Source organism: Lutra lutra, chromosome 5 (genome assembly GCF_902655055.1).
Source record: "Lutra lutra chromosome 5, mLutLut1.2, whole genome shotgun sequence".
NCBI lineage: Eukaryota > Metazoa > Chordata > Mammalia > Carnivora > Mustelidae > Lutra > Lutra lutra.
The window spans coordinates 118982769-119008706 of record NC_062282.1 but is presented as its reverse complement, the minus strand read 5'-3'; the positions used below and the strand labels follow the sequence as shown (position 1 = coordinate 119008706).

The 25938-nt window shown below is 36.8% G+C and overlaps 1 protein-coding gene across 5 annotated transcripts in view; it reads left to right on the top strand.

The window, feature by feature from the left end:
* FAM172A (family with sequence similarity 172 member A) overlaps positions 1-25938 on the top strand; it is a 429500-nt gene that overhangs the window by 255521 nt on the left and 148041 nt on the right. For all 5 annotated transcript variants that reach the window (XM_047731577.1, XM_047731576.1, XM_047731573.1 and 2 more), the window contains one exon: positions 20746-20862. In XM_047731577.1, the coding sequence (XP_047587533.1) occupies positions 20746-20862 (117 nt within the window). The remainder of the gene's footprint in view (positions 1-20745; positions 20863-25938) is intronic.

Genomic DNA, 25938 nt, shown 5'->3' with positions numbered 1-25938 from the left:
TAGTAAAAATTATTAATCATTAACTATGTATTAAAAATGTATCTCTTCATAAAATCTTAAAAAAGGGTTTTTTGTTTGTTTAATGATATACAGTTTGATCTTTCATCTTTAAGGATATGCTTGTAAATTTCCTGTCACTGTCTATGATAGTATTATATATAGCACTCTGGTTGCTTAAAAACTTGTTTTAATTGTAACTATGATTTTTAATTCACATTAGTATATGTAAAAGTTCTAAATTTTTCAAGATACAATTAAATATAAAAATCAGTAAGATATACTCTGTTTTATGCAAAAGTGTTACTTTTCTGAAAATAAAGCAAATAAATAAGAGGTTATATAATTTCTGAGTAAAATAGTAGCCTACTGCCTTTCTCTTACTTTTCCTTACTTCTGCCCCAAGATAGTATTTTAAGAAATGGTATGTATTGGTTAATAAGCAAGTACTGACCACTGTTGGTAAATATAACCAGCTGTAAATATTTAAAATATCTCTGTGGCTAAGGAAATAATGTCAAAGACTAATATTTGCTTTCTGCTGTATTTGTTCTTTCCAACTTTTAACAATATTAAATCATTCCTGAAAGTATAGTACAGTTTTGCTTTATCGTCCTGAAGAAAATGTTTTCAGTATAATGATAGTTGTTGACTAAAAATATGTTATGGTCAGTTATTTGATATGTATTTATGATTGTTTAAGTATGTGGAAGCACTTAATAATCTTTGTGGTATCATATGCCTGAAGAGATAGTTACTTGAAGGAATACACATATGTTAAGGAAATAACCTTCCTTTGAAATTATTTAATCTCTTATACTCTTTTTCGGCCTCTAAGCACTTTACAAGAGTCTTCTTGTTTGTAGCTGTTTAGAACACAGATGCAAAAGAAAATCTGTATTTGAACATTCTTAACGTAGGCTTTAGGAAGTTAAAGCTAAAAGCTCACATTGTGAAAATTTATCTTTTTGGTGTCTGTGTACATATACTTTCAAACTCTTTTATCTGAGATGTTCTAAAGAAGAATCAAATATAATCATGGTCATGTTAATGCTGGTGATAGAATACATGGATTACAAACCTTTTCCATTTCCTTTAACCTTAAAGGAATAATAATAGCTCCTACTCACCATTTCTATCCAGCTGTGTGTGAACCTAGCTTCAGTCTTCATATTTCTAACCCAGCATCTTTCTCATTCAACAGGCATGGACCTGTTTATCTTACCCTTTTCTACAACACAGAAAAGCTGGCCCAGACATTTATTCATATATCCCCAAATCTACACTTACAGAAATGTTTTGTGTTAAGTCTAAAAAATTCTCAATTTTTACCTCTGAGGATGGAGGCTTTTCTTAACGGTGTTCCATTATCTCTTAGCTTTTAGAAGTCATCGCTCTCTTTTTCTTGGGTCTTTTGGGAAGTGATGTGGGTCAGTGGCAGGGTGGGGTTGGAAATCTCATATCACTTTGTGCCTACATTAATAACAAATAATCACCAAATATCTTATAGTGAAATTAAAGATGAAACTACAAATATCCATAAAAACAAAGATTTGTAAAAGAGATAAAAGAACACAACTACTTCCTAGAAGTAATGTTTTTGCCTATTAAAGACTTACAGGAAAGTACTTGATGTTTAGTGCTAATTGCAATAGCATTTTGTTCAACCATTCAGCAAAGTAAAAAATTGGCCCTCTCCCCTCACAATTGTACAACTTTGGTTTTTCATTATCACCTATCTAAGCAGGTACCTATTTTTACTGATTTAGGATAAAATTCCCTTTCCTGCAGAAGTTTTAATGATGTAACGAAATAGGTATTGATACAATTAAATTGAACATAAATATGTCCATCTGCTTAACCCGAGATTTTAACAGCCCTGCCAAAGTTAAACTTCTTAAAAAACTCAACTGTAGGCATTTTGCAGCTTTTTACTAAATTTAAATAGTTGGAAGTGTCAAGTTTCTGCTTTAGCCAGAAGTTATAGTAAAAGTCCTAAATACCTATCAACTTTTAACTATCATTTGGACCTTGTGTTTATGTATACTAAACTATTGCATTTACACCTTCCTCATTTTAAAGATGTAGCAATTTAAACGCACACTGGACTCCTTTCATAAAAGACTAATTATGTTCTTTGCTTTTAAAACTGCAAACTGGTAGTATGTGCATTACTGGTTTATGTGGGAAAGTAGTTGACAAATGATTTCCTATATAAATGCATGTCTTAAATAGCCTTGAACTCCTTTTTTTTTTTGCCTTGCATTTTTATGCAAATAAAATCTAGCAATTGTTTTTTATTAATTTGTTTTTTATTAGTAATTTCATCGTCATATATACCTAGTCCTCTGGCCTTTTCTGTCCTTTTTATTTATCATTTTTATTTGTATGGGTGTTTTCTTTTACATTGTTTTTGTTTGTTTGCTTTCATTTATGGGTTCTATATCAAAAATTGCTATTAATAAACTAGTAACCTAGACAGTATTTTATTGAAGGAGAAGCTAAGTTTACCTTTCTTGTCATCTATATCACTCTGTAGATATCTCATTGCTCTTTAAAAATAACTTCTAAGTTTTCTCATAGATTGTATTAAGATTATTACTCAGTTCAGTTCCATGCAGTATGTGTAATTTTTTTTTATATTTTAATTTTGTGTGTTGCATTTTCTTCTAAAGACAAGTGTAGATTTTATCTATTTGTATTTCAAATTTTAGGATCCAGTATTCAGAACATGCACCGTAAAAATTAGACCGTTTTTAAAATCAGTCTTTAATATAGGCTAAGTATGCTAATCTTCGCGTACCAGCAAAAAAGAGAAAAAATGTTTAAACACTCATTACAGGTTTAATTATAGTTTCGGATGGGTTTTCGGACTCCATTCTGGCCATTCCGCTTTAGCCATTCAGGCCATGCTGCCTGTATTGTGTATTCAGCAGTTCCTATTAGACGTCTTCACAGTGACTGATTCTGCTGGGCTAGCTGACACCCGCTTCATGCATGGCCTGCTGTGCTGGGTGGAATATTTTTTCTGAGCTGCCTGGAACATTAAGGACATCTTGGCCATGTCAGTCTGTGTACAGTGTGTGTATGTGTGTGTATGTGTGTGTGTGTTCATGTGAGTATGCATTCCTGAGCAAATCAGTATTAAATAAATGATTAGGTGGCAGAATTTTATATACATGTAAAATTTAAAATTTGAATAACAATGGATTTATAATTTATTACTGCATATATTTTTAATAATTTTAGTTCAGTCAACATAAGCAAGTTTCCTTTAGCTTTTAGTGTCTGTAATTATTGACACTAGGGGGCACTGCTTATCCTCAGTTGCATCTTTCTTCAGGCAATGAGTAAAAATACTCAGCTGATTTCTGTGCTCCTACTTTAATTAACAATTGAATTTAGAGAACTCTAGGCTATTTAATTCTTTGTTATTTTGGTTTTATTTCTAATGTCTATATGTAGCGCTAACAAAGGGGGTGGAGCTATTGATTCTCACAAACAAATACAGTATCCAGTGCCCCAAACAGTAACTTTTTTTCCCCCATTGGAAATGTCATTCTTGGCAAAACCAGAAGGGCAAGTTTGCCCAGTGATGAGGTTTAGATCCCTTGCCAGCTGTGCTTCTAGCCAGCAAGTGTGATGAACAGCTTTAGAAATCAAGTGAGAGAAAGCATTCAAGAGTTAGTGTGATTCATTTGGATAAAGGTCAAGAGAAAGATAAGCAAAGCATAAGAATGAAGAGCACAAATAGCAATAATTCGTACCTTTTTTGCTTATAGAATTTCACTGTAATTTGTAATTTTTAAGCACGTACTTAGTTCAAAATTGACCTGTAGTTCTTCTAAAGTATTTTAAAGACTGTATTTAATCTTGTAATTTAGCTGATCACTTAAAAATGAGTAAAGAAATGTGGATTCATGACTTTTCATAACTATATTTATAGATTAGAACCATGGCTACTAGTTGATAATCAGATGACAACACAACACAAATGACAACACAAAACTAAACTTTTTCAGTTAGCAATGATCATTTTATCTTCTTAAAAATTTAAAGGTTTATTCTGTTCATTCTTTAGAATCTTAATGTCTACTCTAAGCCTAAATACTCATGTTCACACTAAGGAACTACCTGTAACCTCTAAGGACATTAGTGAGTTTGTTCTATTTTTAAAATAAAACTCTCCCCCATCCTTCCTCCTGCTGCCCCCCTATCCAAAAGTGGAAAGTAATCAGTGGTCTATAAAATAAAGACAACTAATTTTTTTCTATTCTCCTAATTAATCCGATCTGTGGGAGAACTGGTAAAATTTTTATATTCTTCTTTATAGTTGTAGCCAGCCATACATTATATACTAGAAAACATTCAGTTAGATCATGCCCTGGTTTTATTTGCTAAAGATACTGATTTTTAACTGAGTAATTAGAAATTAAGTATTTTTACAGATTTTAAACTTTTGATGGCATACATTTTACATCCAGACCAAAAAGGGACAAAAATATTGCTAGTATAGAGAAGCTTGATCTAAATACCAGTAAAGTACCAGAGCATAAAACTGGTATGGGCAGTTTTAAATAAAATTTATAAAATACCTTTGTTTTGTGGGACTCCATATTGGGTTCTACTACATGGGTATTATAACGAGAAATTACTTAAAATTTTTCTCTGAGAAATTGATATGTGCATTATCATGGTTGATTTTTTTCCTTTTCTAATTTTCCAAGTGATTTCTTGATGTTTACTGAACAAGGTATGCTTTTAAATACAGTGAGTGACTAGTTTGGTGAGATTTCTTAGGGGAAGAAAACTTTCAAGGTTAATATACACTTCATAGAGAAATATTATCTGTTAGTTTTCTTACAAGTATTTTTCTTATTATTCCTGTGTAACATAACATAAAAGCATTAGCTAATTTAGCCTCATCTCTCATCTTCAGTAATAGATTTGTCACTTACTAAAAATAGACACCCCCTATTTAGACCTTACCAGTTCGTAAACAAAACACTGATTAGTTAGTATGGGGCAGGTTTTGTTACATTCACAATTTTATAATTTGAAATGTTATTTTCCTAGTACTCACCATCTACAAGCAATCAGATGCCAGCCCATTTATAATAGGTTTTTCTCCTCCTAGCAGGACATTGCTTTTGGCTATAAAAAGTTAATTTCAGATCCTGATATACTTGCATTAATTTTTGAGACAGTAGCTGAGTGTAGTACAGCAAAGAATAACATGAACATCACACCACTGTGCTGTAGCTAATCATTTATTACCTCAAGCCAGAGAAGCAGTGTTAATGTGAAGGCCGCAGTATGTCTATGGAAAAGATGGAAACCGACAAAAAGGTCTTAGAGGTGGCTTCCTAAAGGTCTTGAAAGAGGGGAACAAGAAGAAAGAGAAACAATAGCAACACTATCAGAAGGGGTACATTTCGATACTTACAGTGCTGGACATATTTGGAATTTTTTTATGATTAAAACAAATTACTATCTTGAATAACCAGACCCCATCTTCTCTCCAAACATCTTTGCTTCAGAATGGGAAAGCTCATGGCAATGTTATCTTTTCAGAACCATAAGTGTTCTCTAAGAAACATATGACTGAGATGTTCATCAGCTGGGATGTTTGCTGTGATTCACCAATAAATTTGAATAATTTGACATAATTTCTGACAAAGATGAATGTTTTCACATTCATTTCCATAGTAAGGCAGTATCTACATGAAGAAACCAGTTTGACTGACTTTACCTACCATATTGACCAGAAAAAGAACAAAACAACAGCCATTTAGTCCACAGAATTAAAGCAGTTTATGTGTACAAACTACCGTGATGGCCTATCACCCCCAAAACTTGCATAAGAGTATGTCACCTTGGAGCCTATAGTATTACAAGGAGACATAGCACTAGGACAAATCACCAAGGACCTCATGGCAATCATGCCTTTAGGCAGTGTGGAGTGGCATAGAATAAAGAAGCATTATCATTTGTGGAATTTGGGGTTATAGCTAGGGCAATCCCATGTCTTTTGGAACTAGGGGCTGCATGTAAGTCTTTTCATTTTTTTCTCATCTGTACAGAAAGGAACTGGACTAGGTAATTTCTGATGTCCCTAACAACTTTCCATTCTTCTCTTCAATATTATAGGTAGAGCCATATCAGCATTAATTTTTACTGGTTTCTGTAAACTGTGATGTAGTCATTCTTTTCTGTAAAACACCATAAGAGCTATAACTGCAATGTATTCGTGACTATTCGAATGTATGTCTTAAGGCATTAGGGTCTAACTCATCCACTCCCACAGGCCATTGAAAAGTGGTATAAATATAAAATTAACAACTAGAAACATTTGATTCAAGTACTGGAAAATTCAGCAATGAGTTATTGTCTTTTTCTGTGTGAGGAGGAAAATGACTAATAGATCATAGTACGTTCTGGTGGTTACGTAGGAAGAGACAGACTTAGGGAAGCTGACAACTTAGTGACAGAAAGTAGTATGGTAGATTTCATCATGACACCCACAGTGAGGAATGGCAGGTTGGGTTCTTGTGAAAGGGGCTTAGGATCAGAACTATGGAAATTCAACATTTGTTCCTCATGCCTATGCATTGTCTTCTTTTGTGCTCTGTCTGTGGCAATATCTTTTTTCCCCTGTCTTGTTACACTCCTGATTATGATAACCTTCACTACAAGGAGTCACTGTTTCTTTTTCACTGAAGATTTCTTCTTTTAACTTCTCTTGAATGTCATTCATAGGCCTCCCTTCAGACACATTGTTGTTTTGTTGATATTTGACCTCTGTTCTCTCATACATATATGTCTAGGAGGACAGCGTAGAAAGTACCAACTGACCCCTTCCCTTTCGCCTTATCTCTTCAATAAAGTTTTTCTGAAAGCACCTCTCTCGTTCGCCCATTTCTGCACCATGTCTATTTCATTTATAATCTCATTATATGAAACCTATGTGTAATTCTGTTTTGTACATTTTCTTTTATATTATTCACATTCAGGAAACTAGTGTAAGAATTTCAGTCTGTAGTGCTGTCAGTCTGTCACCTTTCATGCACTACTCTAAAAATTCAAAAATTCAAATGAAGTAATTACCCTGATATGAAACATGACATATAATTGAATTTCTAAATTAGTGAACTCCTGACTCCTTTTTACATCTTTGCCATTTTATAGGATTTCATACTGGCTAAACTGGCTACTTGACAAAAGGTGTGATGCAACAAAAATTCTGCCTCCTACTCTAATAAATACTGATGCTTATTAAACATCATGCACTGCGCCGAGTATATTTACTTCAGATTTCTTGCAGTTTGGGTTATTTCATACTCATGAAACAGAGGCAGTATTTAATGATAGTGAAATATAGACCCTAAATCACTGCCTCAACGAGTGGAATCTCCCCCCAAAGAAGTGCTGGTGAACAGACACATGAAGGAAAATGGAATTTAAAAAAAAAAATAGCCCAGAAAATAATTCTCCTTCATTCACACATCAGGCCTTCCTCGGTATAAATTTTTCACTGCCATCTTGCATCAGAGCTGTCATCAGATGTCTAAATGATAGGTTTCAGGGTTCTCCTCTTCCTGTTACTGATCTGAAGTGCTACTCCAGCGTTTTCCATTACAGTGGATATTGATAGAGGACACTTGGTATATAGCAACTGTTGTTTACTGTTCACTAGTATATGAACTCAGAAGTGCTCTTTTACTGCATATGGTATATGTGTATGTGCTCTATCTGTGAAATGAAGATATAGCCATATACATAGAGATAAATAGCTACTTTCGTTCCAACCCCATCTTTTCTTCCACTTAATGTTTATATGGTTTTGTGCAGTAAATACAATCCTAGAAAGTCCTATCTCAGATGAATTTATTTCAAACTATTCGAACAGACTTACTTACTTTATCACTTCAGAAATGTGAGATGGGCTTTCATAAGAAAAATAACTCCAACATATAATCAGAATCATATTTTAAAATCCCAACTTAAAGGATTGTCCTCTCTTTGTTGGTCAGTAGAGTGCATTTAAACAGCCCTCATAAGAAATAGAAATTTCTTCCAGCAACAGTATTCACTTGAATGTTTAAGCAGGCACACAAGCTCCAAGTACTTAGCATAAGCTCCCAGGTAGAAGAGCTATCTGGAGATTCTTGTTCTAATATTTTCAAACAATGGAGGAAGTCTGTGACTTATACTTATTATAATGATGCCACTTTTCCCTTAAAAATGGGTATTAGCCTCTTCCCAATGTTTGGTAACTCTAATAACCCACAATTGATTAACACATCCTGTTTTAGGAATATTTAAGTGGTCTTGCTTTCCTGTATCACCGGGTCAATGCCTACGTTGGAATCTAAAAGTAAGAGTCCCCCCTTCAATTAATGCCACACATCTTTGCATAAACCTGAGCCCTGCATTTGGAGAAATATGATCAAATGAAGATTAACCTCCATTTCTAGAAGCAAAAGACTCAGAACCACCTCAGGACTCAGAGTAACTAAGATCTGGAAAGAATCAAAATCTCAGTTGTTTTTATTCAGTCCCCAAATTCATACAGCTCAGTCATTATCTTCTTTATATCATAAAGGCTGAGATTTGAAAAGCCAACCCAACTGCTTTTACAGTGAAACCTCTCTGTTGATGCTCACCCTTCCTTTTCCCCTACCAATACCACCAGGTTTGAGTTGATCGTGGCAGACATTAAGTGACTATTGCATACTTTATTTAAAGCTTGGAATTATTCTGCATTCAGATTTGAAACCACAAGGATACCTTGCTTTATCTGACATATATATTTCATTTGAAATCCAGGAAATCAAATCATTCCCAATGGATTTGTAAGATAATTTTGAAATTTTGTGATTTTTATGTCTTTATGCTTTTTAATAGTCAGTGTGTCTTCATATTTTTCCCTTATAATCTTTAGTTGGGGGGATAATGCAAAATTTGACGAGATAGATAATATGGTATTAGATTATGAGAGATCAAAAATCCAAGAGAAATGTACTTGATCTCAGAGATATTAGTGAGTTAAATCATAATGCAATCTTGAGTACACATAATGCAATCTTGAGTACAGTAAAGTGCCAGGCAGATTGGAAGGACGATTTAGATTTTTTTTTAAAAGATTTTATTTATTTGAGAGAAAGAACACCGAGGGAGAGAGAGAAGTGGACTCCCCACTGAGCAGGGAACCAAACGTGGGGCTCCATCCCAGGACCATGAAATCATGACCTGAGCCAAAGGCAGATAGATGTTTAACTGACTGAGCCACCCAGGTGCCCCTAGGACAATTTAGATTTGAATGGACAATTTCAGTTATGGCCTGTGGTGGATATTGTGATACACTTCCCGGTTGTTCCTTCAGAAAAGGATGTGTTGCCCCAATTCTTGGGAGTGCTTTCAGCAGACAGCTTTCAGCTGTCAACCCCTTCAAGGATTGCCTTGGCTTTTGTGGGGCCCATATTCAAAGATAGAACAGTATGGGAGATTAAAGGCCAATCCATCTGGGCCCAGCTTGGAAAGACTCTGAAAGGTCATTCTAGGTCCAGAGCTTCCCTGGAGTTGTACAAGATTGTCATTAGACCTCCATCTTAATCTGACTTCTCTCTCTCTGCCCATTCCTGCTCTGTTTCCCACCCACCCTCACCCGATGTCCCTGCCACCTTCCTCAGTTGTTGATCATAAGAACTCTCCTTTGTGAACATCCTGTATGCTAAATTTTTTTCCTCAGGAACCCAACCTACGATATGGTCTACTTCTAAATACACCAAACCAGACATCACTCTAACTCGTTGGCCATCATTTTACCCGATCTAGTCCATTTCTGTAGATAGCATCTCTGTTCATTCCACATGTAGTTTCTGAGTACCTATGATACGTCAGTCATTGCAGTAGTGATGTGTTACTGACCTGGCAAATGTGATCTTGCCCTCATGGAGCCTACATCTCAGTGAGAAAGAAAGACTGTGAACAAAGCATTACCAATGTAACAAGTATTTCCAAAGTGAATACGTAAAGTGTTATATACAGATAGCCATGATGTAAGAACATGGGATTTGGAGTTAAAAGATCTAGCAGTGCCACTTAATAACTGTGAATATGGGCAAGTCACTTACTTTCTCTAAACAGCAATTTCCTCATCTAAAAAACAGGTACATAATCCCTCAACTACTTAAAAAGAAATTGTTCCGTGTAATGAAATCATCTGTCTGTAAGTACTTGGAATATTAAAGGGCTCTAAGAACTGATCTGAACGTGCCTTCCATCCTAAATTGTGAATTCTTCCCAAAGGTCAGAAATTTTGTTTTCCTCAACTTTGTAGTAATAGTGCTTTACCTAAAACAGTTGGTAAATTAGAATATCACTTTCCCTGCTAGTGCTAGGTAACAGGGTATACAGTTTTCAAAATATATTGAAAACGGATAGGCAATTGGAACCTTTTTTTTTTTTTACGAAAACCTGAATTTTTAACGAAAATATTATGAAATGTATAACATAACTGAAAACTTTAGTAAAATTTCAAATACAGCAGACATCTATGTGGAAGTTCAGAGCAAAGATTTCTTTTTTTCCAGGTCTCAGGAGGTATAATTGATGACTGAAAATTGTATATATTTAAGGTATACAACCTGATAACCTCGATATCTGTATACATTGTGTAATATTCACCACAGCCAGGTCAGGCAACATATCCATCACCTCACACCTAACTAATGTGAAGCCTTTTAAGAAAAATTTGTTAATTAACACAATCTCGAATACTCTGGTTATCTACTATATATCTTTGGGGCAGGAAATCTTATCTCTTTACCTTTCTTTTTCCCAGACCAAAATAAAATGGTATGCTTTAAAACTTAAGCGTATTAACACTTTCCCAAGTGGATGCCTACTCCTTGCCTCTGCCTGACCTGATGAAATCTTTTGCCGCAAGTTTTTAAACTGTTCAATGATTGACAAATTCTGTATATATGGTAGTATTTCTAGCACTTACCGATTGATCAGGGCTCCTAAGTGATTTTTAAACTAAGTGTTGTGAACATGTTTATGACTTACTTGCATCAGAAACATCTCTGGGTATATAATATACATAGGCTTTACTAAGTTTTCTCATTTTTCCATCTAAGACTCTGTATAGTCCCCCGTTAAACATCTGCTTTGTAAGCCTGCCTTAGTTTTTTGGACTGGCAGTGTTTAGTTCTTATCTACATGTTTACAATATATCCACTTCCTATATGTTCATTGTAATTTTTATAACTGTGTTTTAGAATATCTTGCCTGCTTGTGATCAGCCTGATAACATTACATAATAAAACATTTTAATCAAATAAGTCACCTTGATGAATCCTTACACTGTTTTCTTAATATATGACCTCTTTTATTTTTTCCCTTGTAATTAACATGCTATTTTCTTGATTGATGACATTTTTCAGACTGTTGCCTTTATTCTCTCATTGTATGTTTTTGTAAAGCACTGGTCTTCTCTTCCAGTTCCCGGATTGTCAGTCGCTTAATATTTGTTTTTTTCTTTCTTTCTTTTTCTTTAAAATCTTCCTTGCCTATGCTTTTTGTGTCGCTGAAGGAGCCTGCACGTGGCAGCATAGTCCAGGCAGGAAAGGAAAAGGAAGTTATTACTGCTCTCTCCTGGCCGCCTGCAATACTAAATCATAACTTGCCATTCCCTAACTGGTGGCTGGAGACTTATCTTCATAAATACATGTGACCCAAGAAGTTTCAGTTTACATACCCTATCCCTTGGGGTTCTTGCCTGTGGAGAGCCTTTTCCTTCCTGAAATTAGACAAAGGTTGTAAGAATTGAAGCTGGGGCTTCAAAGCACAGGAAAAGAGAATGTTGTCTTATCCTGTTGCTACAGTGGGGCTCCAGCTGGCCATGTTTATCTACCCAGGGTGTGAAGCTGCGTGTCCATCTGTGAGGGGCTCAGCACAGTGCTCAGGCTTGCCCTTAAATTTTGAACTTAGGAACTTCTGGAAGGATTTCTTACATGTTTTCCTACATGGTTATTTTTATAGTGACAGCTCTAGAGCTTTTGGGTATATGCTTAATTATTAAGCATTGAAACTTTGTAAGATTTACCCGTTCAGTAGAGTAACATTTAACTTCTTTTATACTTACATAAACAATGACCATATAATTTCCATCCAAACCAGAACACTTTTAACAGCGGAAAGAGACACTATTAATGATTATGCCAGGTTCATGGTTATAAACCAGGAGTGTCCTGGACTAACTAGAACGTATAATCATCCTATATGTACCTAATTATTTTCTTTACAAACATTTAAGCGAGCCCAAATCACTTTGCGTAATTGAAGAGGTGGAGGAGGGGATGCAGTAATTGTCTGACACGTAACTGCTTTGTGAACTGTGCAAATGTGGATGTTACTGAAGAGTACATAGATGCCATATTTGAAAGAACAGATTTCAGAAATTAAAAATGAGTGTCAAGGTAATAATGATAGTAGCTGACAATAGTGATTGCTCACATGCTTTATGTCTGTTATCCTTCAGCAATCTTAGGAGGCGAGTACTACTATTATTCCCATTTTTGTATTCTTACAATGATAACTAAAAATTAAAACTTAAGGACATGGAACTCCAAAGCTTATGCATGCTTTAAACTACAACGCTATAGTTCTTTCCTCTGTACATATTTTATATCTCTGTGATTATCTTTTTTAAAATGAAGTCAGCTATACTCCTTCTACATAGGAAACAAAGTGGTGAGGGGACTCTGTGCCAGCTTGGCACTGCTAAACCATGGCTCCATGCTTTGTTGCTGGCCCATGTAATTCTGAAAGGGTTCACTGATGGCAGGAAACTAGAGCTGCCACAGTATGGCTTCAACAATTCTGTTTTAATTTTTAAGTGCAGAGTGCTATTACAGGTCTAGTATTCTGATTACAAGATTTTAAACAAACATAATAATTACCTCTTTCTTTTTCTCCTTTATGGACCTGTGTCTTTTTTTAAAAAAAAGTATTTGTCATTAAATGTATTCTGTTTTTTTTTTTAATGTATTCTAAGGTAAGCTTCTGTTACCTTCTACACTGAGAAAGGGGAATGCACAAGTTTACAAATATGGAGTAGTTTGCATTGTGTGCTTTTATGGTATCATCTATTATAATTGTGTACTATGTGCCAAGTCCTCCACTAGTCACTTTATATTCAGTTCAACTCACAATATGTCAGTGATTTAACTGCATTTATCATCTCCCTCTTAACCTGTGATGAAATTGAGACCCAGAAAAGTTGAAGTAATCCACTCAAAGTATCATTATCGGGAGTGGCAGAACAGGGATTTGAACCCAGAGAATCTGATTCCAAAGTCCTTGAACCTAACCACTGCATTCCTTATGAAGACTGCTTACTTGAAAGTTTCTACTTCCAAATAATAATAATGATAATAATGGAGAGAGAGAGAGAAGTGAATGCAGAATAGAAATGTGAATTGCGAGTAGCATGTGAGAACTGAATGTCATACTTGTCTGGATTTCCTGCTGGGCAGTTTCGTCCTCATATTTCATCTACTGAAGTGTGTGTATTTCATAGTAATCACTGGAGGTGCTTCAAGAGCCTTGGGTGACAGGACCAAGGTTTTAATATTGCGGCAAAAGTGGTATTTGTTCTGTGAATAGCGCACTATTGGGATTGACATGTACAAAAGAAGCTTCAAGAAGACATTAACAGGAAAGACTCTGCCAAACCCAGTGTCGGCTGATTAGTCATCTTGGCCCAGTGTACACTTTCAACCCAGTGGGCCTGATAGCACACAGGGCAGTGTGCCATGAGCCAGGAGATGTACAGGCACAGATGTAAAGTGATGGGAGAGGTTTATGGTAAAGGGGCATCGTTTGTCAAACTACATAAACAGTACACCCAAGTAGAAGCACTGAGTGTAAGTATAATCTGCATGACAAAAATATGAAAAAGTACCACCTTTTCATACTTTTCAAACCTTTGAAATGACTTAATCTGAAATCTTAACTCTAGGAACTCTAGAGGGAGCTAATCTATTTATAGACACACACATATACACACACACATTTTTAAAGACATCTCAAACCTCAACCGTGCTATTAGCCAGACTGATGATTCATTCATTCATGCTCATGCAGTAGTAATGATCCTCAGATTTATATATGTACAGTAGTGTCAGATCCTAATCTGATGGAAACATGCATTATTTGATTTTCTTTCAGAATATTCTTTTCTGTACAAGTGATTCACATGCTCTAACCCTCAGAGTGCATATGTGTAACACATGTCAGAATTTTGAAGGAAGGTAATGACTTTTGCTGATGAAAGACATTAAAACATTTCCCTCAAAAACATGTTTAAAACATACTTGCTAATAAAGATACGGGCCTGTATGCACATATATACAAACCTTGCCCCAACCCACACTGCCTTCTTTCAGGAGGGTCCCTTGGACTTTAAAATGTAAGACAGTTTATTCTGAATCCTATAGCTGCTGAGCCAAAAATATGGGAAAATGAAATTATTCGCTTCTTTTAGGTTAGTGTGAAGACAAACCCAATGCAGGGTTCACTTCTTTAGGTTGAAAGTATTGAACTTCGGATTGGGTTGGATTCATAATTTCCAAAACCCGAGACCCTCCACTAGAGATATGAAACTACCTCCAAAGCCTCATAGAAGAGCATCCTCTTAACATCACTATCTCTCTGCCTTCGGAAGCTTATCTTCTAGCTAAGACAAGTGGACAGCAAATTTTTAACTTAATTTTGTGGAAGTAAGTCTTTGTGTTTTCCTTTCCTAAAAGTAGCTCACGGTAGACTTGCAGAAGAAATGAAATAGGGGCACCTGGGTGGCTCAGTCGGTTAAGCATCCTATTCTCGATTTCGGCTCAGGTCATGATCTCAGGGTCCTGGGATCAAGCCTTGCATGGGGCTCTGCTGTGCTCAGCGTGGATTCTGCTTCTCCCTCTCCTCTAACTCCTCCTCCTCTCTTTCTCTTTCTCTCTCTCTCGCTCTCATTCTCTCAAATAAGTAAATAAAATCTTCAAAAAAAAGAAAGGACTGAAGTAGGTACAGAAAGGGAATTAAAAAACTTCTAGGGGGACATGAGGCATTTGGATTTGGCCAGATACTTCTGTGAAGATAGTAGGCAGGTGCTCCATTTGAAGGCCTTGCGGAGAGCATGGCGAGGCAAGTTGGGTGGACAGAAACGGTCTGTGGAATTTCAGGGAAGAGAAAGTAGCAGGAAGGGCTGGCCAGTAGTGCACCTGGAGGGAAGCACAGGTGGATGCTGCTGACTCTGGCCTTCCCATACCATCTCTCTGGTGCCCTGCCCTTCATCTCACCAAATACTCTTGGGCTCTGAGGAGCTCTCTTATTTTGTTACAGTTACTTAATGTTTAAAATGTTACTCAGAAAGAAAACAAATAATACTAGGAGATTTTTTTCCTCTCAACTTCAACTCCCATCAAGAAGTTTAATAGTCGGGGTGCCTGGGTGACTCAGTGGGTCAAAGCCTCTGCCTTCAGCTCAGGTCAGGATCCCAGGGTCCTGGGATCGAGCTCCGCATTGGGCTCTCTGCTCAGCAGGGAGCCTGCTTCCCTTCCTCTCTCTCTGCCTGCCTCTCTGCCTACTTGTGATCTCTGACTGTCATATAAGTAATAAATAAAATCTTAAAAAAAAAAGTTTAATAGTAAGATGAGCCTGCATACAGATGATATATGTTTTTAATCTGTTTAGAGTACTTCATATTTATTGAGTTAGTGAAACTTTTGTCAGACTGGTAATATGCAGTGCACAGAAGGAATGAGCAGATTAATTGTGTAGATGCTAAGGTGAGAGGACTGTGAAGAGATAGATCGCACTAAGAAGGGGAAACAATAATATCATGTGACAGCAGCACATACTTTGTATTAATTCCCAAATCATCAATATGATTTATGGAAATATGTAGCTTGCCCTCTTATCCTACACATCATTTTATTTTAGAACTGTAATAATAATTTTTAAATGCTATTGATAGTCTGGTTTTACACATGACTGATTTCTATCTTGGCATGGTTTTTCTAATTCCAACACTCCTTACTGATATGGATTTGGATTTTTTAAATATTTTTTAAAATGTCCAAATCAGGGGCACCTGGGTGGCTCAGCCATTTAAGCATCTGCCTCCCAGTAAGGTTATGATCCCAGAGTCCTGGCATGGAGCCCTGCATCGGGCTCCCCGCTTGGCAGGGAGTCTGCTTCTCCCTCTGCCTCTCCCCCTACTCATGCCCTCTCTCTCATACTTTCTCTGAAATAAATAAATAAAATCTGTGGCACCTGGATGGCTCAATTGTTAATCGACTGCCTTAGGCTCAGGTCATGATCCCAGAGTCCTGGGATCTAGGCCTGCATCGGGCTCTCTGCTCAGCAAGACTCCTGCTTCTCCCTCTCCCACTCCCTCTGCTTGTGTTCCCTATCTCGGTATGTCTCTCTCTGTCTGAAATACTATAAAGAAAAGGGAGTTAATCACATGAGTTCATTTATGTAAAAGTAGTATGATATATTACTGAAAAATGGACCCCATGTGACACATATGAAAGAACACAGGACTGCAAAGGCATGGACAATTCAGAGTTGTGTAGCCCTTAACCAGTTTCTCAGCCTCAACCAGTTTCCTCCTCCACAGATGGGAAAAGTAATACAAATTTTATGTACATTTTAATATTATTTCAGAACAAAATAAGAATGATGATGTGTTCATTTTGAAATTTGTGAGGTGCTGCTCAGATGTAAATGTTATACACACAGGTGAAAACAAAAAAATATTTTAATTATAATTTTATCAGGCATAACTTACCAAGCCATAAAACTTTCAGAAGTTGATGTCTGGGATATCAGTTTTTTTGGTCACTTTTATTCAAATACTGATGATACCATATTAAAGACATTATAACAAAAAATGGAAGGTCATTCTCTATTTTTGAAAGATTGGTATAGGTGAAAACTGATCTTAATTGTTTGAAGACTTTACTTGGCAATACTCCATAGTTCACTCAAGAATACATGGAGACATGGAAATCATGGGTCTTACTATTTTTAGTCACTAAAATTCCTTTAAGAATCTAATGAAAGCTAAGGGTCCTCTTCCAGAAAAATATTCCTATCATCTGCGGATGGATTTTGCAAGGAATTTCAAAGGGGTTCCTCTCCATGGATCCTAGTAAAAACCACATCTTCACCTTAGACTGACCTCTAGTAGACTTAGGAGACTTCAGTAGACTTTAGTGTAATGGTCTCCTCCCTTCCAGATTTCTGTTTTCCAGATTATCGTAGCCTTCTCTTAAAGACTATTATAGAATAATATAGAGAAGTTTTCCTGCCCAGCTGCACTTCCACCCATTCTGTATTCCATCTAGCATCTGTCTCTTAAACAGCCTTTGTTTCTGCATTCAGTCTACCCCCCATTGCGTTCCCCAACATTCTCTTTAAGATTTGGTTTATTTATTTGAGTGAGAGAGAGTGCATATAAGCAGGGGAAGGGACAAAGGGAGAGGAGAAGCAGACTCCCCACTGAGCAAGGAGCCTAATGCGGGGCTCCATCCCAGGACCCTGGGATTCTGACCTGAGGCGAAGGCAGGCACTTAACTGACTGAGCCCCCCAGGTATCCCTTTTCCCCAGTATTCTTCATCAGTGCTCACTCTCAGGGGAGGCAGTAAGAGAGGGAAGGGCTCTGAACCAAGCTAACAAACACAAAAAGCAGAGGCTCTAGGCAGAAATGGAAACTGCAAGTAGGTAGCAGCAAGGCTGGAATAGTCTGAAAAACCAAACTGTTGAGATGTTTACCAATTTATAGTTATACCAATCCTAAACACCAAACATATGAAATTATTTTTTTAAAGATTTATTTATTTACATATTTATTTAATTTAGAGAGAGGGAAAGGACAAGAGCAGGAGAGGCAGAAGGAATGGGAGAGAAAATCTCAAGCAGACTCCATGCTGAGTGTGGAACTGGACACAGGGCCCGATCCCAGGACCCTGAGATCATGACCTGAGCTGAAACCAAAAGTCAGACACTTAGTGGACTACACTACCAGGCACCCCAAATATTTGAAATTCTTTGTACAGGGTTCATTTGTAGACAGCTTTTTGTTGAGATTCTCTAAAATTTGACCATTCTCCACTTCTAATAATATAATATGAAAGTGATTTTTAAACCGTAAAGGATTAAAACAGTGTAGGGAATATCATGTTGGATTATGACATGATTGGATGTGATGTGAAGAAAAGTTGCACAGCATCACATCCACTGCATGAAATGTCAGCCAGATGGAAAAACAGACCAAAGGTTTTTTTTCTCTTATAGTCCATCTAACAACTGTGTATTTTTCCAACTTTGTAGAATTTTAATTCTCAGATTTTCTGCTTTTGCAGTACATCCTTAGCCTATTCGCGTCTTAATTTGATGTCATTTCACAAATGGCTCTCGATACTCTATCTTCAGATACAACCAGCTTACATAAGTCAGCATATGTTCACAACAACCACAACAAAATCCAGGGCAAATATTTAAAAATGCAGACATATTCACAGAATACCAGAAGAGCATGCTCTTATTTTGTAACTTTAGCAACAATCGCTCTAGATCTCTAAAAGTGTTACTGTTAGAAAATGAGAGTAAGGACGTATAGGTTCTTCATGAGCCAGGTGTAGTCACTATTTTGGAATTTTTAGTTTTATTATCAACTGTTGGTTTAAGTTTTTATATTCTAGTGCCAACATGATCCATGACAATCTTTTCTTTGAGGTAGCTTTAGTTTTTTTATTATTTTAATTTGAGTACTGTTGACACAGTGTTACATTAGTTTCAGGTGTACAACTTAGTGATTTGACAAGTTTATACATTATGCTATGCTCACCACAAGTGTAGCTGCCATCTGTCCCATTACATCACTATTACAATATCATTGACTGTATTCCTTATGCTGTGCTTTTTAATTCCCATAATTTACTCATTCCATAACTGGAGGCCTGTAGCTCTCTCTCCCCTTCACCCCATTTTGCCCAACCCCCCACTCCCTCCCCTCAGTTTTTATATCCCTCCCCTCTGTTCTGATTCTGCTTTTTGTTTGTTTATTCTTTTTTTTTTTTTAAGATTCCATTTTTGAGTGGATTCATTTGGTATTTGGCTCTCTCAGTCTGACTTATTTACTTATTTCACTTATCATAATACCTTCTAGGTCCACCCATGTCATCTCAAATGGCACAGTCTCATTCTTTTTTATGGATGACAATCTATTTTTAAAATAATATCTAGGAGAAGGTAGCAAACTACTTAATAATGAATGTGAGGTATTGAATTAGAGTATTATTTTGTGCTTTTAAAAGTATTATTGATATTGCAAGGTGAATTTTTGCAGTAATATTATGATGCTGATAAGCAACATTGATTTTAAGATTTCCACATTTTATAAGCGGAAAACAAAAGGCCCAAATATTTAAGGTGTGGAAATTCTGCTGAAGCAGCATTAATAGTGAATTAGATTCCCATTAGGTGGTGTTCAGTGAGAGGGGATGTGCATATGCAGGGTTTGAAGAAATTTACAAGAAAGAGAAACATTTTTCATCCAGAATGCCAGCAGGCTTCATTTGGTATCAGAAGCCTGGCTTTCAGTGTTCACTGTGTGAGCTATCATCACCACTCAGGATTCTCACTTTCTTAAAATGCAGTAATATACTTTTGATAGACAATTCAGAGAAATTAATAGCAAATGATAGAGAAATTGCTCTTTTCTAGAGGGAGAAAAGACATTTGATGCAGAGAAACAATGAGGACATGGCTATGAAATTTAAGGCTACTATGTACTGTATTTTCAGTGTATTTTTTATTAAGCTTTCATTTACTTGTGTCAAATTAAAGTCCCTCGTCTTAGCAGATTAAAACCTTTTATGATCCTTGTGATATGGAACTATTATTTTTCACTTTTCTTTATCTTGCAGACCCACTGATAAATTCTTCAGTTTCTTCAGGCCACGTGTCCTCTTTTAAATTTTAGAACCATTGAATTTTAGAGAAATAGCATTCTAAAGAAAGAAGTTAGAGTGTAATACTGTAGTTTGTCGACATAAAGAAACATATTAGAAAGCAAAATGATCTTGATAGGCTTTGAAGAGAAAGATCTTTGTGGGCATTTAAAACACCAAGGAATTACAAGGCCATGTTGAAGAGCACGTTAGTTAAATCGAAGGAGTCGAAGCAAGATACCTTTCATTACTGACATGCCATCTACTGAAAAGAAGTAGAAGTTAGTCTGAAGTAGCTAACAGTGAGCCCCGGGTACTAACTTCCCTGAAGCACTGAAATAGGAAGGGGTGGAAGAAAGTTGTGAAAGAAACCCTCACGGATTCCTCCTTTTTTCCCTTGTGCTCCCTTTAATCCTTGAATTGTCAAACCACATGGAAAATAATAGAGCTGCGCAGTTCTGAGACTTAAGTGATATTATCTTTTTAAAAGAAAATATTAGGTCTTTTCACATCTCTGGACAGGAACAGGGCATGCATTTGGTGTAGATAAGAGTAACCTGGAACAAGAGATGCATGTTGTTTTTTTCAGTTTGAATGTATTATTATCTATGACTAAGCAGGCTGCACCCAGTAAGAAAAGAAAATTACAACCCATACTTTATTTCCTATTATTTTTTACTTATTTATTTTATTATTTATTAATTTTTTTCCCCTTTTTGAAAACAGATGATTCAACGAGAAGCAGATGTAAAAAGTAAGGTAACCGCAGTGGCGCTTACAGACTCTGTTCACAACGTGTGGCATCAAGAAGCGGGCAAAACGATTCGAGAATGGATGAGAGAGGTGAGATGAGATTTTTTTCAGCGACCAGATGAGTGAGTGTGAGCCTTTATATCTTGCACCCTCACCAGTTTATATCATCTCCCACCCCCAGACTCCCTTTGTAGAGGCAGAACATTTCGCGAGAAGAGAAAAAGTAGACATGGTTGAAATACTAATAGAAAACCCTTCTGAAGAACAAACATGTTTCGTAAAGCCCTTCTCCCTCTTTGGGCATTCTGTAGAATGTTGTCTATGCGTGCAGTATACGGTAGCAACTTCACTGGAAGAAGGTCATGATCTGTTAGGAGATATTATTCCCTGAGTTTTAATTTTTCCACCAGCCATTTAGCATGGGTGCTGCCCACTGACAAGAAAGAAGCATAAGGTACCATTGGTTCTCATCCTTTCCTTGAAAGGGGATCAGTATGTGCCACTCTTAAATGGGTTGGCTCACTACCACCAGTAGAGGGAGAAGTAAAAAGCTGGAACAGTGTTTCAGACCAAACCTAGGGCTCCAAGAAACCCAAGGGCAGGTCATAGTCCAGCCTCAGGCTAAGCTTCTTTTCGCCCTAAGGGCTGGTGAGCCTGAAAATGATCATGACTTACTGAACATGCTCCCATTTTTTTTTAACTTTCAACCCATTATTGCTTTTGCTTTGGTTGTAGATGTACAGCTGAAACTTCTTTTTTATTTCTATTTACCTTTCCGATATTATAAGTAATTGACATCATCTACACCGTGCTTTATCAGTTGTTTGGTCAGATCATATATTTCTATAAATGGGAACCAGTTGACCTTCCTGATTTTCTCCCACTCTCTCTTGATAGAATGCCCAGATATTTATCCAGCTGGCCTCTCACCATAGGTATGGTGGGTAACTTCTAACCAGCCCTTACAGTGCACTCTAAGGACCAAAGAGTTAATGTTTGGAAAGAGTTTTGAATAAAGTTTTTTTTTGTTGTTGTTGTTATTTATTTGACAGAGAGAGAGAGAAAGAGAGAGGTCACAAGTAGGTAGAGAGGCAAGCAGAGAGAGAGGAGGAAGCAGGCTCCCTGCTGAGCAGAGAGCCCGATGCGGGACTCGATCCCAGGACTCTGGGATCATGACCTGAGCCGAAGGCAGAGGCTTTAACCCACTGAGCCACCCAGGTGCCCCTTGAATAAAGTTTTGAAGGGACTAAGCTGTATAATCCCATAATGAAATAATCATAATATTACCAGTCTGTTTTCACTGTCGTTATTATCCATTAGAAAAGGTACATTCATCATGCAAAAGTCTAGAATGTATTTACTCTAGTCCTCATAGTATTATAAATAGATAATAAAGGTGGGCTTTTAATCTGTTCTAACATCCTGGTGTTTTCTGACCACGTTGCTTCGCATAGTTTTCCTTTCACAGTTTATCTACATCCTCAGTGGTCTTTTCCAAGGGCCTATTTTTTTTTTTAAGAGAAATTTTGCATATTTCCTACCTATACATTTTTCATGGTATTTATCTGTCCAAGTGGATATGTAAACAGCTCCCAGCATTATGTAAAGTAGTAAGGTTGAATAAATGCACCTTTTCCCCACATATAACCAATATGAAATTTATTATTTGCCCAAACTAGAAATACCCCGGTTCATCATGTTTGAATTGGGGATTCTTCATGTTTCATTCCAGGTGGCAAATATAGCAAAAATTATTTAGGTTTATTTCTTTTATAAAAATTTGTATCTCAAATTCCAGTTAGTTAACATACAGTGTTATATTAGTTTCAGATGTACCATAGAGTGATTCAGCGTTTCCATACATCATCTGCTGCTCATCATGACAAGTGCCCTCCTTAATCCCCATCACCTGTTTACCCCATTCCCCCCACCCGCCTCCCTCTGGTAACCATCAGTTTGTTCTCTGTAGTAGATTTGCTTCTTTACTCTTTGTAACTAAGACTGGACTAATGCCACCTTCAAAAATCAGAATATATTAATTTGTGCATTTTTTTCCATTAACTGAAATAGACAATAATTGAATTCCTCTTAATTCAATGAAAGCTCTCATTAATTTCTTTGCAAGTATAGCTTTTATAAATCTTTTTAATATTATATAATTTTATAAACTACCTACTTCTTGAATAGTTCTTTTATTCCCTCAGTTATGCCTGAGGCATGAAACAGCATGAAGAGTTTTTTATTATGACATACCAAAATTCAGACCCCCAACTCAATCACTTAACCTAACTCTGTAATCTTGGGTACATTGTTTAATCTCTTTGAGATTCATTTTTTTCATCTATGAAGTCTAATACTTACCTTGCAGATATGGTTGGGAAATAACATATGAAAAGAAACAGCATGGGGGTATCCTGGTGGCTCAGTCATTAAGCATCTGGCTTCAGCTCAGGTCATGATCCCAGGGTCCTGGGATTGAGCCTTGCATCAGGGTCCCTGCTCATCAAGAAGCCTGCTTCTCCCTCTCCCAATCCCCCTGCTTGTATTCCCTCTCTCACTGTCTCTCTCTCTCTGTCAAATAAATAAATAAAATCTTCTCAAAAAAAGAGGAAACTGCATGGACACGGGCATTGCAAGGAAATTCAATAAATCATAGCCTCATTGTTGTTACCTTCTTGCCCCCCAAGTAACATAAAATATATTGATTGTATTCTTTTGTGTTATGGATGATTTACATATTCCATTTTCAAAATATCTTACCAAAGGGTAGTAATTCAAACCAAAGAGTAGGAAGAACTGGGTTTTGATAACGATTCTAGCTTAGTCATTCACTGGGTAAAGGAGTAACTGACAGCTAACATATCCCAGGTACCCTACACTAAGGCTTATTGTCTTGGGAAAGCCACTCCATCATTCTGAGCCTGTTTCTTAATTGTGAGTTAGAGATGATAATTCCTATTCCATCTACTTTGTGAACTATTATGAGAATCAGAGGTGACAATCAAGAAGAAAATCCCTTGAAAAGCAAATGGCGCTTCATAAAAAAATAAAATGCATTGTTATAAAAAACACTGTGGTATCCCAGAGATAAAAATTAGTAGATCGGGCTGCCTGGGTGGCTCAGTGGGTTAAAGCCTCTGCCTTCGACTCAGGTCATGGTCTCAGGGTCCTGGGATTGAGCCCCGCATCGGGCTCTCTGCTCGGCAGGGAGCCTGCTTCCTCCCTCTCTCTCTGCCTGCCTCTCTGCCTACTTGTGATCTCTGTCTGTTAAATAAATAAATAAATAATCTTTAAAAAAAAAATTAGTAGATCATCACTGATAGAGCTTTGAAATTATCCCCGCTCAGAGAGCCTCTCTAAAACAAGAAGAGAAAGGGAGACTATGGGAGCCTATGCCAGATATCCTTGTAGGAACTCCCCAAAATGTGTGACCCCCTCGTAGAGAATTTAGTGTGTTTTGGCAAGATTAAAATCTAGGTTTGTTTCCAGCACTTAGGATAAAACTCTGTCCCCTTTTCTTTCCCCATTTTTAGTCTCTGTCCACTCTGCAAGACCCCTTGAAATAAAGAAGAACAAACAGTCCTGGGTTCAGCAAATAGAAAGAGCTATTGTCTTGAGCAGGAGTGTTGGGAGGGGGTTGTGGAAGGGTAACTTGTGTCCCTCAGCATCCCACTTCCGACCACTGCCTACTCCGGCTTTAATTAGAATCAGCTCAAAATCTGAGATATTTTGCAAATATGTCAAGAAAAACAATTTAGCTAAACTGTAGTGTTGTCCATAAAAATAGTAGTCTGGCTGCAGATGAAGCCTCAGTGTTTGGGGCCTCTTAATGATTAGCTCCAGTATTTGACCAAACACCACTTTAAACTTGGAAGTCAGACAGGGTTCAAATTGCCCAGTCATTCTTATTATACTGCAAATTTGTAAAACTCCTTTTTGTTCTGTAAGCATATTTAAGTTAATGTGATCAAGGTATCGATGTTAACTATTCATCTACTATAAAAAGCTGATTACTTTTTAAAATGTCAGCAATTAGCAAACAGAAGGTTAAGTACTATATTCTTATATTACTTATATAGTATTAAAAGAACAATCTCTTTAAAAAAAAAAAAGAAAGAAAGGAAGGAAGAAAGAAAGAAAGAAAGTCAGTCAGAGAGGGCTACTTTTGGCAATTACTCTGAGTGAAAACTACTCCCAAGCAAAAGACCAAGCATATATACTTCACCATGACTCATGAGGAAAGGTACAAAATAGCCTAAGGCAGATCCTAAGAGACCCGTCCTTCCTCCAGCTCCAGGACTGTAAAGTGGATAAGGGTGGACATGCAGGATGTTATGCTAGGTGAAATAAAAAACCAGACACAGAATGAAAAATACCACATGATCACATGATTACATATGGAATCCAAAAAGGTTGAATACATAGAGAATAGAATAGTTGTTACCAGTGGGGTAAATAGGGAGATGTTGGTCAAAGAGTACAAAGTTGCATTTATGAAGGATGCTTAAGTGTAGATGTATGGCATGATGACTATATTCAGTACTGAATTGAATATTGTAAATTGGCCAAGAGAATAGTTTGCAGGTTCTATCACAGCACACACACACACACACACACACACAAACAGTAACTATGTGAGGAAATAATTAGCTTGACAGCATTAATCATTTCATGATGTATATGTGTATCAAATCATCATGTTGTACACCTTAAGTACATAGTTTAAAAAAAGGCTGATTGGGTAAATGTCATTTCCTGACATATACCTGGCCTCTGAAAGTCTCCAACCAAGCCAGATTTATGGTTCTGCATAACTGTCGTGAACCCTTACCCAGCATCATAAGTTCGGAGTGGCAGTCCCCGAAATACAACCCAGTAAATCGTAGTAGCTCTTGTCTGAGGACACGATGCCTTCCATTTTGAAGCTCTATCTCTACGGCATTGGTGGATCTCAGACAAATGAAATAAAAATGAGTAAGAACCTAAATTCAACCAGGACAGCAAATATGTCTCAAAGTACCTTGTATAGGATACCTACTATGTATTTTTCTCTCTAAACATAGTACACTGAGTTTTAATCTTCTTATTAAAAATTTTAATCCATTTCATATCTGCACTGAAACATTGTCCAGCCTTGGTTCAAAGGTCAAAGAGGGCCACTCAGGA